The 16,287-nt window shown below is 35.7% G+C and overlaps 1 protein-coding gene across 2 annotated transcripts in view; it reads left to right on the top strand.

Moving 5' to 3' along the window:
* Positions 1–13,024, top strand: part of EDIL3 (EGF like repeats and discoidin domains 3) — a 436,572-nt gene extending 423,548 nt beyond the window's left edge. For both annotated transcript variants that reach the window (XM_036849259.1, XM_036849260.1), the window contains one exon: positions 9,938–13,024. In XM_036849259.1, coding sequence (XP_036705154.1) covers positions 9,938–10,087 — 150 coding nt within the window. In that variant the 3' untranslated portion in view covers positions 10,088–13,024. The remainder of the gene's footprint in view (positions 1–9,937) is intronic.
* Positions 13,025–16,287: the final 3,263 nt, after the last annotated feature.

The raw sequence follows: 16,287 nt of genomic DNA, 5'->3' as shown, positions 1-16,287 counted from the left end.
GACAAATAATTGAAATTATATATGCTAAGTAAAGAATTCTTAGCTTTTGCACCCCCTCCCAGTACACACACACATGTTGCCCTAGGGAAATGGGTTTTATCTCTGTCCTTTCTCCATTAAGGACCTCAGGTCTGTGTACAGGTATACTCAAAAAAGCCAATGCTATGTTTGACACCATTAACAATGCAAATGCAAGTAATAGAGGAAACTTGAGATAGCTTGATTCAACCCGTTTATTTACACAATATCTGGAATCCCAAATATGGTTCTAGTCTCTACATATCAGAAGAGAAATAATGAAATCTAGAAGGGGACGACCAGAAGGCCACAGGGATAAAGCGATGTCACCTGAGACCTTGCTAAAATAATGACCTGTTAGCCTTGAAGAGCTCAGGGAGACTATAGAAAAATGCTTAAAACCACTTGGCTATTTGGATGATGTGAACATAAATTCCAAAAGGTTAGAACAATGTGAATCTCTTTAAAATTTTTAATGAGGGGCTTCCCTGGTGGCGTGGTGGTTAAGAATCCGCCTGCCAATTCAGGGGACACGGGTTCGAGCCCTGGTCCAGGAAGATTCCACATGCCACGGAGCAACCAAGCCTGTGCGCCACAACTACTGAGCCTGTGCTCTAGAGCCCGCAAGCCACAACTACTGAAGCCCACGCGCCTAGAGCCCATGCTCCGCAACAAGAGAAGCCACCACACCAAAATGAGAAGCCCGCGCACCACAACAAAGAGTAGCCCCTTCTCGCCGCAACTAGAGAAAGCCCGCACGCAGCAACGAAGACCCAATGCAGCCAAAAATAAATAAATTAAATTAATTAAATTTAAAAAATATTTTAATGAGTTAAGTTTAAGACAAATATTAGAAAGAAGTACATCTTTACAAACCTGATGACTTAGTAAATAAGTAGTATGTGCAAGAAATCCCCAAAGGATTTCTCAGTACTTGTGAAAGGCAGAGTCATAGCACATGACTGCTAAAAGAACCGGGGATGTGCCCCAGCCCTCTGACTGAGTCATGGAGGATAAGCTTGCCTTCCTCCATGATGCCTGGGAGCTTGCTACTGACGATGGCTACTCTGGCCTGAACAGACCATTGTCCCTACCGAAGAATGACAAGCTTCATCTTACAAAAAATATTGCTTCTAGCAACGTTTAATTGTTTTATTTTATCTGATAGTCTCTCTGTGTTAAGATCTGAATCCTCACTACAATCTGATTTGAATTTTATCTAGTATCACAGGAGAATTGACATAAGAAAACCAAATCCAAGATCTCAATCACATTGAAGCAGTTTCATTATCCTCTCTCTTATCTTCTCCTGGTTTGTAACTGTAGAAGCCTCTCCAAAGTACCTTGAGTGCCTTTTTGTCCAGGTCCCATGTGTTGGGAAAAACCTGAGAGACTCCTAAGCATATCATGTTTGAGTATCTCAGCAAACTTGTTACCAGCTAATTAGCTAAGCCTCCTCCTAAAACTGAAACTTGTGCATACTCTTTTTTTTTTTAATTGAAATATAGTTGAGTTATAATGTTGTGTTAGTTTCTGGTGTACTGCAAAGTGATTCAGTCATACATATATATAAAACTTTTTTTCAGATTCTTTTCCCTTATAGGTTATTACAAGATATTGAGTATAGTTTCTTCCGCTATATAGTAGGTCCTTGTTGGTTATCTATTTTATATATAGTAGTCTGTATGTGTTAATCCAAAATGCCTAATTTATCCCTCCTCCACCCTCCTTTCCCCTTTGGTAACCATAAGTTTGTTTCCTATGTCTGTGAGTCTGTTTCTGTTTTGTAAATAAGTTCATTTGTATCTTTTTTTTTTTTAGATTCTGCATATAAACGATATCATATGATATTTGTCTTTCTCTGACTTACTTCTCTTAGTATGATAATCACCAGGTCCATCCATGTTGATGCAAATGGCATTACTTCATTCTTTTTTATGGCTGAGTACTATTCCATTGTATATATGTACCACATCTTCTTTATCCATTCCTCTGTCGATGGACATTTAGGTTGCTTCCATGTCTTGGCTATTGTAAACAGGGGCATACTCTTTCTAAAAACTTCCCAACTCTTTCTCAGGTTCACTGTTTTCCCTTCTATATGGAGATTTAATGTTCTCCATCAGTCTTTTCAGACTTTGAATTCAATCTAGGTGCTTAAATCTCTAAAATGTGTATGTGAAAGCACTTTTCCAGAATTTTTACAGATTTTATAAAGTTAACTAAAAATACTGAGTTTGCATTCCTTTGCCAGGTAAAGCATTGAAATAGCATGCTTTAGCAGGATTTTCCTAGTGTTGGAGACAAGAAACAGCACATGTGCCACATGTTTGCACAGCAAGCACAAGATGTCATGCTAGAATTTGCAAATGTGTGCCTTGTGTTCTCTGCTGTATCATCACTGAGAGACCTCCAAAAATGAAAGTATAGTTTCAGTACTTTTAGATCCTGGTTTGGTTGATTCCAATACAGATTTAGGCTGTTCTTCTGTGGGCATTTTTGCTTTTTTAATTATCCTGTTTTATGAAACTTCATTTAATTTTTTTAATGAGCACTCAAATATCTATAAGTTTCACACATTAAATCAGAAATGTCGTAGCTGTATGTAGTTTCAGAGCTGCTGTACTTTCCCTCTGTGTATTCTCCATTATGTGTAAAGAGATAGGTATAACTAATAATTCAACTACTGCTTTGGGGATTGATAGTTCCATATTGAAACTTGTGCTGAAGACCAGTGATTTAAAAGAAAATTATTTCTTCCTGTATTTCCTTCCCCAAAAGTGGTAAAACACTATATTTTGAACTGTTGCAGATTTGCAATGAAAGTTAATGAATTTAAACTCTATTATGCCAAACATATACATTAAGTTCTCTAGCCAGGCTATGAAATTGGATTTTAGATTCTCTATTAAATTGTTAACACCGCAGTCTCAGTGAAGCATTTGAACCTATACATCAGAGAGATTGTCTGGAAACCATAGAATGTACTCTCTTATTTTCTGCTGTTGCAATGACAACATCTCTCAAGATTTTTGGTGAGTGTTTGCATGGTATATCCTATACATGTGAGCTTTTGCTAATAGAGACATTGTTATTTACTAACACATTTCAGTCCAAAACTAGTTCCTTTTTGGTCAGTGCAAGCCAGAACATTGCTGACGGTAAAATTCGTATTAAAAGAACATAGATTCAGTTATGCCAGGATGATGAATTCTAGACTTGGCACAGTTCAGTATTCCCTTCTTCAAATATTTATTCAGAAACAGCCTTTGAGATATATTTTGTGTCAAGTTGAAAAATTATTCCCCCACAAGATGGGGATGGCACTTTGCATTCACCCTCAATGGCTCATAATCTTTCCGTGGAACCAGCAGAAAGATTACCGCATCTTGTCTGTTGTGTCTATTAATGTGTCATACTCTCTAGTGCTTTAGAGAAGAATATCTTTATTTTTGTCTTTCCAGGGGACTTTTTGTGATCATGTGAGACTGAACCAACTGAAGAAGGCCATTTTTAAAACATTCCCCTTAATTTCAGAATGTTCAATGATATGGGTTAAATATTCTGTCATGAGATAATGGAGTTTCTTTTCTTTTTTCCCCTTTGGCGAATTTTATTTTCAGGTTTCTCTTTGACTATGTAGGCATGTTTTGATCTCAAGCAAGCTAAAAATTATCTTCCAATTGTAAGATGCCTCATAAAGCTAAAAGAGAAAACTTTGAAGAGATTTTCACTATCCTAGTTGAACAAGGAAAAAATATAAATATAAAATAGTTAGAAATGAATAAATGTTCAGAATCTATAGGTTAAAAATGGTAAAATGTTCAAGTTTAAATATTATAAATACATTAATTTCTCTCAAAGTAATTTAAAATTTAATGCCATTCCTATCAGGATCCCAGTGTTTTGGTTTTGTTTCTTTTTTTTTTTTCTTCTTTTTTTTACCATACCTTATATGCTTACATTTACTAGCTTCAGTTTTTTAATTTAATTTTATATTGGCATATACAATGTTGTGTTAGTTTCAGGTGTACAGCAAAGTGATTTAGTTATACATATACATGTATTTATTCTTCTTCAAGTTCTTTTCCCATTTAGGTTATTACAGAATAATGAGCAAAGTTTCCAGTGCTATACAGTAGGTCCTTGTTGATTATCTATTTTAAATATAGCCGTGTGTATATGTCAATCCCAAACTCCCAATTTATCCCTCCCTACCACCCTTTCCCCCTGGTAACCATAAGTAAGTTCATTCTCTAGGTCTGTGAGTCTCTGTGTTGTAAATAAGTTCATTTGTAACATTTTTTTTCAGATTCCATATATAAGTAATATCATATGATATTTGTCTTTCTCTGTCTGACTTAGTTCACTTAGTATGATAATCTCCAGGTCCATCTATGTTGCTGCAAATGGCATTATTTCATTCTTTCTCATAGCTAAGTAATATTCCATTGTATATATGTACCACATCTTCTTTATCCATTCCTCTGTCAATGGACATTTAGGTTGCTTCCATGTTGTGGTGATTGTAAACAGTGCTGCAGTGAACATTGGGGTGCATGTATCCTTTCAAACCATGGTTTTCTCTGGATATAAGCCCAGGAGTGAGATTGCTGGATCACATGGTAGCTCTATTTTTAGTTTTTCTAAGGAACCTCCATACTGTTCTCCATAGTGGCTGTGACAGTTTACATTCCCACCAGCAGTGTAGGAGGGTTCCCTTTTCTCTACACCCTCTCCAGCATTTATTGTTTGCAGACATTTTGATGATGGCCATTCTGACTGGTGTGAGGTGATACCTCATTGTAGATTTGATTGGCATTTCTCTAATAATTCGTGATGTTGAGCATCTTTTCATGTGCCTCTTGGTCACCTGTATGCCTTCTTTGGAGAAATGTCTGTTTAAGTCTTCTGCCCATTTTTTGAATGGGTTGTTTGTTTTTTTGACATTGAGCTACATGAGCTCTTTGTAAATTTTGGAGATTAATCCCTTTTCTGTCACAGCATTTGCAAATATTTTCTCCCATTCCGTGGGCTGTATTTTCATTCTGTTTATGGTTTCCTTTGCTGTGCAAAAGCTTTTAAGATTAATTAGGTCCCAGTTGTTTATTTTTGTTTTTATTTTCATTATGCTAGGAGATGGATCAAAAAAGATACTGCTGCGATTTATGTCAAAGAGTGTTCTGCCTAGGTTCTCCCCTAAGAGTTTTATAGTATCCAGTCTTACATTTAGGTCCTTAATCCATTTTGAGTTTATTTTTATGCATGGTGTTAAAGAATGTTCTAATTTCATTTTTTCACTTGTAGCTGTCCATTTATCCCAGCACCATTTATTGAAGAGACTGTCTTTTCTCCACTGCACTGTATATTCTTGCCTCCTTTGTCATAGATTAATTGACTGTAGGTGCATGGGTTTATTTCTGGGCTTTCTACTCTATTCCATTGATCTATATTTCTGTTTTTTATGCCACTACCATACTGTTTTGATGACTGTACCTTTGTAGTATAGTCTGAAGTCAGGGAGCCTCATTCCTCCAGCTCTGTTTTTCTTTCTCAAAATTGCTTTGCCTATTCAGGGTCTTTTATGTTTCCATACATATTTTAAAGTTTTTTGTTCTAGTTCTGTGAAAAATACCATTAGTAATTTGATAGGGATTGCAGTGAATCTATAGATTGCCTTGGGTAGTGTAGTCATTTTCACAATATTGATTCTTCCAATCCTAGAACATGGTATATCTTTCCATCTGTTTCTGTCATCTTCTATTTCTTTCATCAGCATCTTATAGTTTTTGGAATACAGGTCTTTTGCCTCCTTAGGTAGGTTTATTCCTAGGTATTTTATTCTTTTTGAAGCAATAGTAAATGGTATTATTTCCTTAATTCCTCTTTCTGATCTTTCATTGTTAGTGGATAGAAATACAACAGATTTCTGTGTGTTAATTTTGTATCCTGTAACTTTACCAAATTTAACCTCCAGGTGTTTGTGTTTTTTACAGTTTTTTTTCCTGTAATTGATTTCTAATCTCATAGCTTTGTAGTTGGAAAAGATGCTTGATATGATTTCAATTTTCTTAAATTTACCAATGCTTTATTTGTGTATCAGTATGTGATCTATCCTGGAGAATGTTCCATGTACATTTGAGAAGAAAGTGTATTCTGCTGCTTTCAGATGGAATGTCTATAAATATCAATTAAGTCTATCTGGTCTATTGTATCACTTAAGGCTTCTGTTTCCTTATTGATTTTCTATCTGGATGATCTGTCCATTGATGAAAGTGGGGTATTAAAGTTCCCCACTATTATTGTGTTACTGTTGATTTCTCCTTTTATAGATTTTAGCATTTGCTTTATATATTGAGGTGCTCCTATGTCTGGGGCACATGTATTTACAATTATTATATCTTCTTCTTGGATTGATTCCTTGATCATTATGTATTGTCCTTCTTTGTCTCTTGTAACAGTCTTCATTTTAAAGTCTATTTTGTCTGATACGAGTATTGCTACTCCAGCTTTCTTTTGATTTCCATTTGCATGGAATACCTTTTTCCATCTCCTCACTGTCAGTCTGTATGTGTCCCTAGATCTGAAGTGGGTCTCTTTTAGACAGTGGTCTTGTTTTTGTATCCATTCAGCCAGTCTGTCTTTTAGTTGGAGCATTTGATCTGTTTATGCTTAAGGTAATTATTGATATGTATGTTCTTACTGCCATTTTGTTAATTGTTTTGGATTTCTTTTTGTAGGTCTTTTTTCTTCCCTTCCTCGTTTGTTCTCTTCTTTTGTCATCTGATGACTGACTTTAGTGTTGCGTTTAGATTCATTTTTCCTTTGTGTGTGTGTACCTATTGTGGATTTTCAGTTTGCAGTGACCATGAGGTTTTGATAAAGGCAGTCTGTATATAAACAAGATTGTTTTAAGTTGGTCTTTTAATTTCAAGTACATTTCCAGTATCCTGAATTTGTACTCTCCTCTTCTCACAATTGCTGGCTTTGATATCATATTTATGTGTGGATGATTTCCTACTTCTACTGTATGTTTGCCTTTACCTCTGAGCTTTTCCATTTATAATTTTCTCATTTGTAGTTGTGGCCTTTTCTTTTCCACCTAGAGAAGTTCCTTTAGCATTTGTTGCAAAGCTGGTCTGGTGGTGCTAAATAATCTTAGCTTTGCTTGTTTGTAAAGCTTTTGACTTCTCTGTTGAATCTGAATGAGAGCCCTGCTGGATAGAGTATTCTTGGTTGTAGGTTCTTCCCTTTCCTCACTTTATATATATATAGTGCCACTCCCTTCTAGCTTGTAGAGTTTTTGCTGAGAGATCAGCTGATTACCTTATGAGAATTCCCTTGTGTGTTATCTGTTGCTTTTCCCTTGTTGCTTTTATTATTTTTTTCTTTGTCTTTAATTTTTGTCAATTTGATTACTATGTGTCTTGGTGTGTTCCTCCTTAGGTGTATCCTGCCTGGGACTCTCTGTGCTTCCTGGACTTGGGTGACTATTTCCTTTCCCATGTCAGGGAATTTTTCAGCTATTATCTCTTCAAATATTTTCTCAGGTCCTTTCTCTCTCTCTTCTCCTTCTGGGACCCTTATAATGTGAATGTTGGTGTGTTTATGTTGTCCCAGAGGTCTCTCAGGCTGTTTCATTTCTTTTCATTCTTTTTTCTTTATTCTGTTCTGCAGCAGTGATTTCCACCATTCTGTCTATCAGATCACTTATCCATTCTTCTGCTTCAGTTATTCTGCTATTGATTCCTTCTAGTATATTCTTCATTTCAGTTATTCTATTATTCATCTCTGTTTGTTTCTAGGTCTTTGTTAAACATTTCTTGCATCTTTTCGATCTGTACCTCCATTCTTTTTCCGAGATCTTGGATCATCTTTACTATCATTACTCTGAATTCTTTTTTGGGTAGATTGCCTATCTGCACTTCACTTAGTTGTTCTTCTGGGGTTTTATCTTGTTCCTTCATCTGGGACATATCCCTCTGCCATCTCATTTTGTCTAATTTTCTTTGATTGCATTTTCCGTTCTGCAGGCTGCAAGGTTGTAATTCTTCTTGCTTCTGCTCTCTGCCCCCTGGTGGATGAGGCTGTCTAAGAGGCTTGTGCAGGCTTCCTGGTGTGAGGGACTGGATCCTGATCACTGGTGGGTGGGCAGGGCTGTGCTCAGGAAGACTTTAAGCAAACTGTCTGCTGATGGGTGGAGCTGTGTTTCCGCCCTGTTGGTTGTTTGGCCTGAGGTGACCCAGCACTGGAGCCTACAGACTTTTGGGTAAGGCTAGGTGTGGGGAGGAAATGGCAGCCTCCAGGAGGGCTCACACAATGAGTACTCGTCAGAGCTGCCACTGCCAGTGTCTTTGTCCTGGCAATGAGCCACAGTCGCCCTGTGCCTCCATAGGAGACCCTCCAATACTAGCAGGTAGGTCTGGCCCAGTCTCTTTGGAGTCACTCCTTTCTTCCCTGAGTCCTTGTGTGCATAAGACCTTGTGTGCATCCTCCAAGAGTGGAGTTTCTGTTTACCCCAGTCCTATGGAATTCCTGCAGTCAAATCCTGCTGGCCTTCAAAACCAGATTCTCATGGGCTCCTCCTCACATTGTGGCTTCTTCTTTGTCTTTGGATGTAGGATATCCATCTTGGTAGGTTCCAGCAGGGTTTTGTTTGTTTTTTGGTTTTTTGTCAGTTGTTGTTTAGCAGTTAGCTGTGATTTTGGTGTTTTCATAAGAAGAGGTGAGCTCACATCCTTCTACTCCGCCATCTTGTCTCCATCCTTATTAACTTCAATTTTGGTCAAATGTATGCTGATAGCTTCTCCCCATGTTTTCTTGTGGTCTCTGGTAGGTCCTTGGATGATGATTCTTTGAAGGAGGGGAGATGGTGTACCTTTTAGTCTGGGTCTAGGTGCAGTCCAAGTGCTCACAGCAAAAGTAAGCACATATGAAAAACTCAGTCATTCAGACCACGCGCCACTACTCCACACTGTGCCAAGAGCCAACTGCCAATTTTGTTTTATTTCTTTCTAAAGCAAGCACTTCTCAAAGTTTACTGTAAAAGTCTCTTGTGAGAAAAATGGGCATAAACACCTCAAAAAAGCTTTGAAACAAAAGAAGTATGAAGAAGTCATGGGATGCCAACATGTCAGGATATTATAGGTCACAATGGTCACAAGAGTATTGTATGGATCCAGGAATTAATAGACAAGGCAAGAAAAAAGTAGTTACTAGCATTGATTGTGGTTGTCTCTCTTGATAATGGGTTAATTTTGTTCTCTATGTGAGAAGTAAGCCAAAGACATTGTGATAGAGACCGTTATGCTCACCAGATATCCACATGGTCCTCTCCATTTCCCAGCCTCCTTTGCAGTTGGGCTGAGGTCATATAATTAGTTAAGGTCAATGAGATGTATCCAGAAATGATTTAAGCTGCTTCCATACCTGGTTTTTTAAAACATCCTGTGTAATCTAACAGCTTTCTCTCTCGTTGCCCCTTATGAATGTGGATGCCGCGTTTTTCAGAAATGGTGGTAATTTGCAACAGCCTGGATCTCTGATCACTCCTTAGAAGAGACCACCTTCAGCAAGCTGCCTAACCAACAGCAGCCTGTGACAGAAGCAAAAAATAGATATGTTGCATTAAAAACAACCAAACCTGACCTTTTAAAAAAAAACATAAAAATGATAAATCTATGTATTCCTGCCTCAGACAGTTAAAATACATTTTCAACTTATTTAAGTCTTTAAACATTCATTGGCTAGTCAATTTAAAAATGATCATTAAAAAGAAGCTGCAATATGTCTCGAAAAATATAACATGATTAGTTATCAAATCTCACATATGCGAGAAATGATCCAAACAAGAAAATAATAAAAATAATTCCCAAGAAAAAGAAAGCCATATGATTGATAGTCTGTTCGTCTTTACTAGGTTTTCCAGGGCAATTTTGACAATGATACCCACAGAAAAAACGTCATCGACCCTCCCATCTATGCACGGCACATAAGGATCCTTCCTTGGTCCTGGTATGGGAGGATCACGCTGCGATCGGAGCTGCTGGGCTGCACAGAGGAGGAGTGAGGAGATCCCACAGCCCACAACCCTCCTCTCTATTTCCCTAAAAGTATCTCCACGGAATGAACTCTGCAAAATCTATTGGAAACTGAATGGAATTTTTCATGAAAAAGTGATCAAATTACGGTAGGCCACTAACTGTCTTCTTAAGGAGGTCTAAGCCTGCCTTTTCAAAGGTTTAATTTGATTTTTATCATTTAAATTTCTTAAGCAACATCACATTAGCTGTGAATTACTTTTCTCATTGTTTTCTGACTTCTTCATACTGGTTGAAATATATTAGGCAAAGAAAGTAGCACTCTTGATAGCAAGGGTAAAAAAATCTCATAGTTATCAAATAAAAGCAAGAGTTGTTAGAGCTTTCGTAATCAATACTCAACTTATTCTTATAAAAAGAATACTGCAATGTTAGCAATAAGTTTTTTTCCCTTCTGTAATGAGTCTATATTATCCTAATTATTTCCCTGTGCCTGACAAACACTGTCAGTGTTTATAACCAAAATTTGAAGAAGAATCTGTAACATGCAGTACTAACTGAAATTATAATTCTCATTTTACTTTTATTTCTAATCAGAGATTATGTGATCTTTCTCTTTGTGCTATTCTATATTCTATATATTATATATTGCCTGAATAAGTCCATACTTTTCCCAATTGACTTTTGTCCTATTACTTGCCTAAAAGAAGCATCATGTTTGTGTGTGTGTGTGTGTGTGTGTGTGTGTGTGTGTGTGTGTATATATATATATATATATATATATATATATATATACACACACGCACATATATATACATATATATATATGAAACATGATTATCAGTAGATTGAGCATATTTAGTATCAGTAGATTGAACCTGCAATTCTCTTGTTTTTGAAGGAAGCTATAACTATGTAATCTCCAAATAATTCCTTTATAAAGACCTGAATACTACCATTTTGCAAAATTAACAACAAAATCACATTGTTTCTTTAAGACAAAATTTAAACCTTTGTTTTGATGGTATTTCCATAGCCTTATCTTTACTTTAAAATAATAGAAGAATTATTTGTCTACTTAATTTTTTTGTTTTTAGCAAATATTGACAGTGCTGCATAACTTGGCCAAGCATAGTCATCATTTCTTTGTTCACCTCTGCACTTCCTGTGAAACTAGAATTTTATTGAGGTTTGAAATTAGTGGTGGTTTCTCAGGAAAGCACAGTGCATAGACATTTGTGAGAAGAGAAGTGTTTACTAATGACAAAGTAGTAAACCATTTTCAGGGTGAAAATTGATTTCTATCTATCTTGCTTCAAAGGTCCTGAAAAAATAATAAGCAATTATCATAATTTGTTATTGATAATGAAGGTTTCATTGCCATTCTCTCAAATTAAGGCTCACACTGCCTCCATGAAAGTCCTCAACATCTAATTTATAAGCTTTACAAGTATTTGTTTTATAAGGCTTAGACACAGAATTACTGGGGTTTTAAATTGTGTCCTGAAAAAGAAAGTATGGTATGTGTACAAAACATTGACGTCCTGTGCAACACTGCTAAGTTCTTTTTTTCCTTATTAATTATTTGTGCTGCATAACAGAAGCCACTGTCTTGTCTGTCAATGTGTTAACAGCATTTCTTGATGATGTATATATGGAGTGGTCTTCAATCATAGTGAAGAATTTAAAGAGAAAGTCAATCAATCAATCATAATGGCATTTTTAATAAGAACAAAATTAGGACTGGCTGGCCATGTATTTGTCCTGTGCCCACATGCTTTCTACTTCAGGCTCTTATTATAAAATTGTTGATTTGAAGCATCTGAAATGGTGATCAGTTTTTAGCATCTTTCTTTCAAAAACGAAATTGCCATGTCATCAATATCATCTTTTTAAGATAACTTTAAATTAGGAATTTAAGTATTTTTAATTTGTTAAATTTTAAGGTCATGTTACAAATAATTGCTTAGGTCCAAAGCTATACACACACTCACTATGTAGCCAATGACCCTTATTTCTTTAAAGACTTACTGTCCCACTGAATTTCTAGCCATTTTCTCTTGCAGGTTATGCACAATTCTTGATTCTTTTCAGAGTGAGTTTTTAAAACTATGAGTAATTTTTTGTAATGATTTACTTTCTCAAAATTATTCATGGCTTCTTATGATGTTTGTTTTAAATTTTATTTTATTGGTAGTTTTTCAAAAAAATATTTTCAAAGGGAGTTTGTTAAAATTTTGTTACCTTTTAGAAATACAAACAAATGGCTTTCTGTTGCTTGTGCATTTTGTCTCTGCTCTATATGTTTTTCACCAACATGACATATCATGGGATATCTCTTTATCCCATGATGCCCCAAATTAATAACAAAGGGATTCCCACATGTGGAAATGTTAATAATTATTGTGAACTAGTATGTAGCTTTTGTGTCATTTGTATCAATGACAAAGTGAAGCAAATTTATTTTATTTAAATTCACAGTAAAACAAGGAAAATCTCATAAGAACAAGGCACAGAAGAATCACCTAGCCTTCACCATATTGAGTAACTATAATATGCTAATTTTATAATCTATGAAATTACAATTTTAAACATATCCAGTTTATCTATGTCTTATTAAAAGCATTTATCATAATCACTGATTCTAATTTTAGGGTTGACTTTCTCTTTCTGAATGGCTTTGTAAGGGTTTATGTGAATTTTGAAGATTTAGGGTACTAATGATTGTATCTTTACTAGTCAACAAATTATGAAATATAATATTCACTGCTGGCGTCTGATGTGTCAGTAAGTACAGAAATAACTAAGACACAAATAACCTTTGCAAACTTTCAAGCTGTGTAATATTCTAATGTTGGGTTTTTTCTTTGTATATATACTTAAATCATGTAGGATGTTGTAAAATCAGTATGACCTTGTCTAGTCTTCAAAGTTAAAATAAACTTTTGAAAATCTGGGATACTTTACTTTTGAAGCAGTTGTAATCAAACACATTTGTAAGAACACACAAATTGTCTGAATGTGAATACCCACTACTCCTCTTAATTACATGCTGTTTTACTTTTTCTTTATACAGAAAAATGAAACAAGCACAGAAAAAAAAAAGGAATTCACAATAGCCTTCAAATGTACATTGATATCAGCCAAATTGGCCTTTCCAAACTTACTTACTTACTTATTAAAATGTGTGCATTTCTCCTGCTTTTAGCTGTCGACATTTTATTGGAATACTAATAACCCAGTCAGTCATTTTTTTGCCTCATGCATATTTAAAGTCTGTGCTCCAGGATTGACCTGCTTATTGGTAAACAGATGCTATTGCTGTTATTTCTATTGTTTAAGTACATGATTCTCAGGAGTATAATGAAGAGATCTAGTCAATAGTAAGCAATAACACAAACACTAATAGTATATTTATCCATGTAACTTTAGCTGCTGCTTAAAGAAAATCATAACACTTGGTTTCTTCATAAACCCTGTTTCAGCCTCTCTGAAAGTCACTGGTAAAATATTGAGTCTGAGTACTTCCCACTTTTAAGATATTTTCTTAAGAAGATTCAAAAAATTTAGGAAAAAAACTTGAGATATTAAATGTTGACTCAGTTGTGCTTCAGTGACTCTCTGATAGTTCTCATACTAACTTATATATGTTTATGTATTCATACATGTTCCTATTTAACTGCATTTTAATGTGAATGGTTCAACAGGGTTCCATTGTTGGCCTAATTTTCACACACAAGCACACACAAATGTGTTTATATTAAATACAAGCAATTGTATATATATCTTTTTTCAATAAGGCCAGTAAAGAATTATGACAACATCTATACAGGATAAAAAGTCATTGTGATAACAGAATAATTATTCAACAGAAAATTTTCAACTATGAGACTTTTAAAATTACTGGTTCAAGAACATTTCCAAGGAGGAAAGTCTGATCCTGTGGAAGTTTGACTTTAAAAATCTACTAAGGGTAACTTCATGAATGGAAAATATTCTCTCTATATAACCTAAAATTTTAAAACATACAGCACTTCAGCTTTGAGTACATGATTTTAAGTGGAGATTTTGATAAATAAACATTAATTTTTACTGTTAGAAATGCCTTGCTCTCTCTCTTCCCAAAGACTAGTTTAAACAATATTAACAATAGAGTTAGTGTGTTATTTATTTGTGAAAAATATTGCCACAAAGGTTTCTTTGAGATGCAAAAGGACCCTCTCACCTGAGCAGTTAAAGTGGAGGATTAAACCACTTTGCTGGTTGAGAAATATCTGAACTACTCTGCAAGAGAATGCATTGTCATTGTCATTGTCCTGACAAAGAAAGAATACCTAGGGTAAGTAGCAACTTTTCCATTGGTTTTGAAGGGGGAAACAGGATTCCTTGATTCTACTGCAGTAAGTAGCTATAACCCATATTGGATATTTCAACATTGCCACCAAATAAAGTATTTTCCACAGTAGGCAAGTGGCACTTACTCAAAGACTTATTTCTATTAGACGAATTTGGTAGCAGAAATAGGAAAAAAATTTTGGAAAAAGCTCCTCATTTAGTTGTTTTTGCATATCTTGGCAGGACTTGACTGAGCCATTTTGAAAACACTAATGCTGTGGAAATATGGCATAGGAGCATCAGCAAATGGTCACCACATGACATGATTAAGCATTGCATAGGTGACTGCCTCTAATTTAATTTTAATTTTAACGTCCTCAAGGGCATGAACCACACTCTTCCATATTTTCCATATTTATGTAAAATTCCCATAGTACCATTCATATGCCCACATATAAATATGTTAATAATGATGATGAATGGTGACATAAGCTCAACCTGCTGCCACCTGGGAAAGGAGTAGTGGTAGTGAGACTGATGGTGCATTCAAACAATACATCCCCCACGACCAGTGTGGAAACAGCTTTGAGAGAACTTCCCTAGGAATCAGGCCAAAACACTGTAGAGGATTAACAGGAAGACTACTGGGAGTAGGCTTCATGAATATGACACAGAAGGAATATTTTCAGTGATAAATGACTTAAATGACAAATTAAACATAGATTTAAACATATTTTATAATATTCCCACTTTTTAGAAATGTAAAGAAAAAAACAATAAAAAGGACTTGCCTTTCAGGAAGAGAACATAGCGGGCCAGCAGCTCTGGAAGAGATAATTAGTACAGCACTTCTCAAGGCCAATGGCATTTTCCACCTGGACCTGGGAAAGAATTGAACAGAGAGGTTAAAAATGGTATATCACAAAGGAAGCACTAAATAATCATCACCAAGGTTAAAAATGGTGTATCACAAAGGAAGCACTAAATAATCAACTCCAAGGTTAAAAATGGTATATCACAAAGGAAGCACTAAATAATCAACTCCAAGAGTTTAACTTCCTCAGTTCTCAAGTTTTAGGTAATGATAGGGATTTTTTTTTTTAACAGTAGAAGCATCCTGCTATGATCTGAAGTTATGTCCTCCCACAAATTCATATGTTGAAATCCTAACCCCCAAATGTGATGGTATAGTAGGTTGGGACTGTGGTGTAGGGGATTAGGTCATGAGAGTGAGACCCTCATGAATGGGATTAGTGCTCTCATAACAGAGCACCCTTAGAGCTCCTCAGCCCCTTCTACCCAGTGAAACACTAGCTATGAACCTGCAAGCTGACCCTCACCAGAAAGCAACCATGCTGGTATATTGAACTTCGACTTCCCAGCTTCAAGAACTGTAAGCCATGAACTTCTGTTGCTTATAAGTTAGCCAGCCTATAGTATTTTGTTATAGCAGCACTAATAGACTAAGACACATCCCAGAAAGGAATCTGTTTTTAGTGGTATAAATACCTTGATAAGTTGCTCGGGATGTGGACTTTTAAACAATAGTAAAATGTTTTTCAGATTTCCAGTGGAGAGAAATTGGTGGGTTAGGACTAATATTTCTTTGTTTAATTAAATATATTAGGAAAGGAGAAGAGCAGAGGGTAAGGGAAGGGAAGAATAAGTCCACTGTAAAAGTTCTTTCATGAAACATTTTTATTTCACTTATATTCCTGTGTATATATGTATTCTTGATCACCATGCTAATTATTTTTCTTACTCTGAAACAGCCATTAAAAGTTTGAAAGCCACTGCAATATGGTCCCTGAACAGTTTTCCAAACACATGGCACCTCCTGGCTGACAGGTATGCTGGTGGCCCAATGTGAGTTTAGAGCCAGAATTGGAGGGAT

Source organism: Balaenoptera musculus, chromosome 3, assembly GCF_009873245.2.
Source record: "Balaenoptera musculus isolate JJ_BM4_2016_0621 chromosome 3, mBalMus1.pri.v3, whole genome shotgun sequence".
Classification (NCBI taxonomy): Eukaryota; Metazoa; Chordata; class Mammalia; order Artiodactyla; family Balaenopteridae; genus Balaenoptera; species Balaenoptera musculus.
This window is presented reverse-complemented; position numbering and strand designations above follow the sequence as displayed.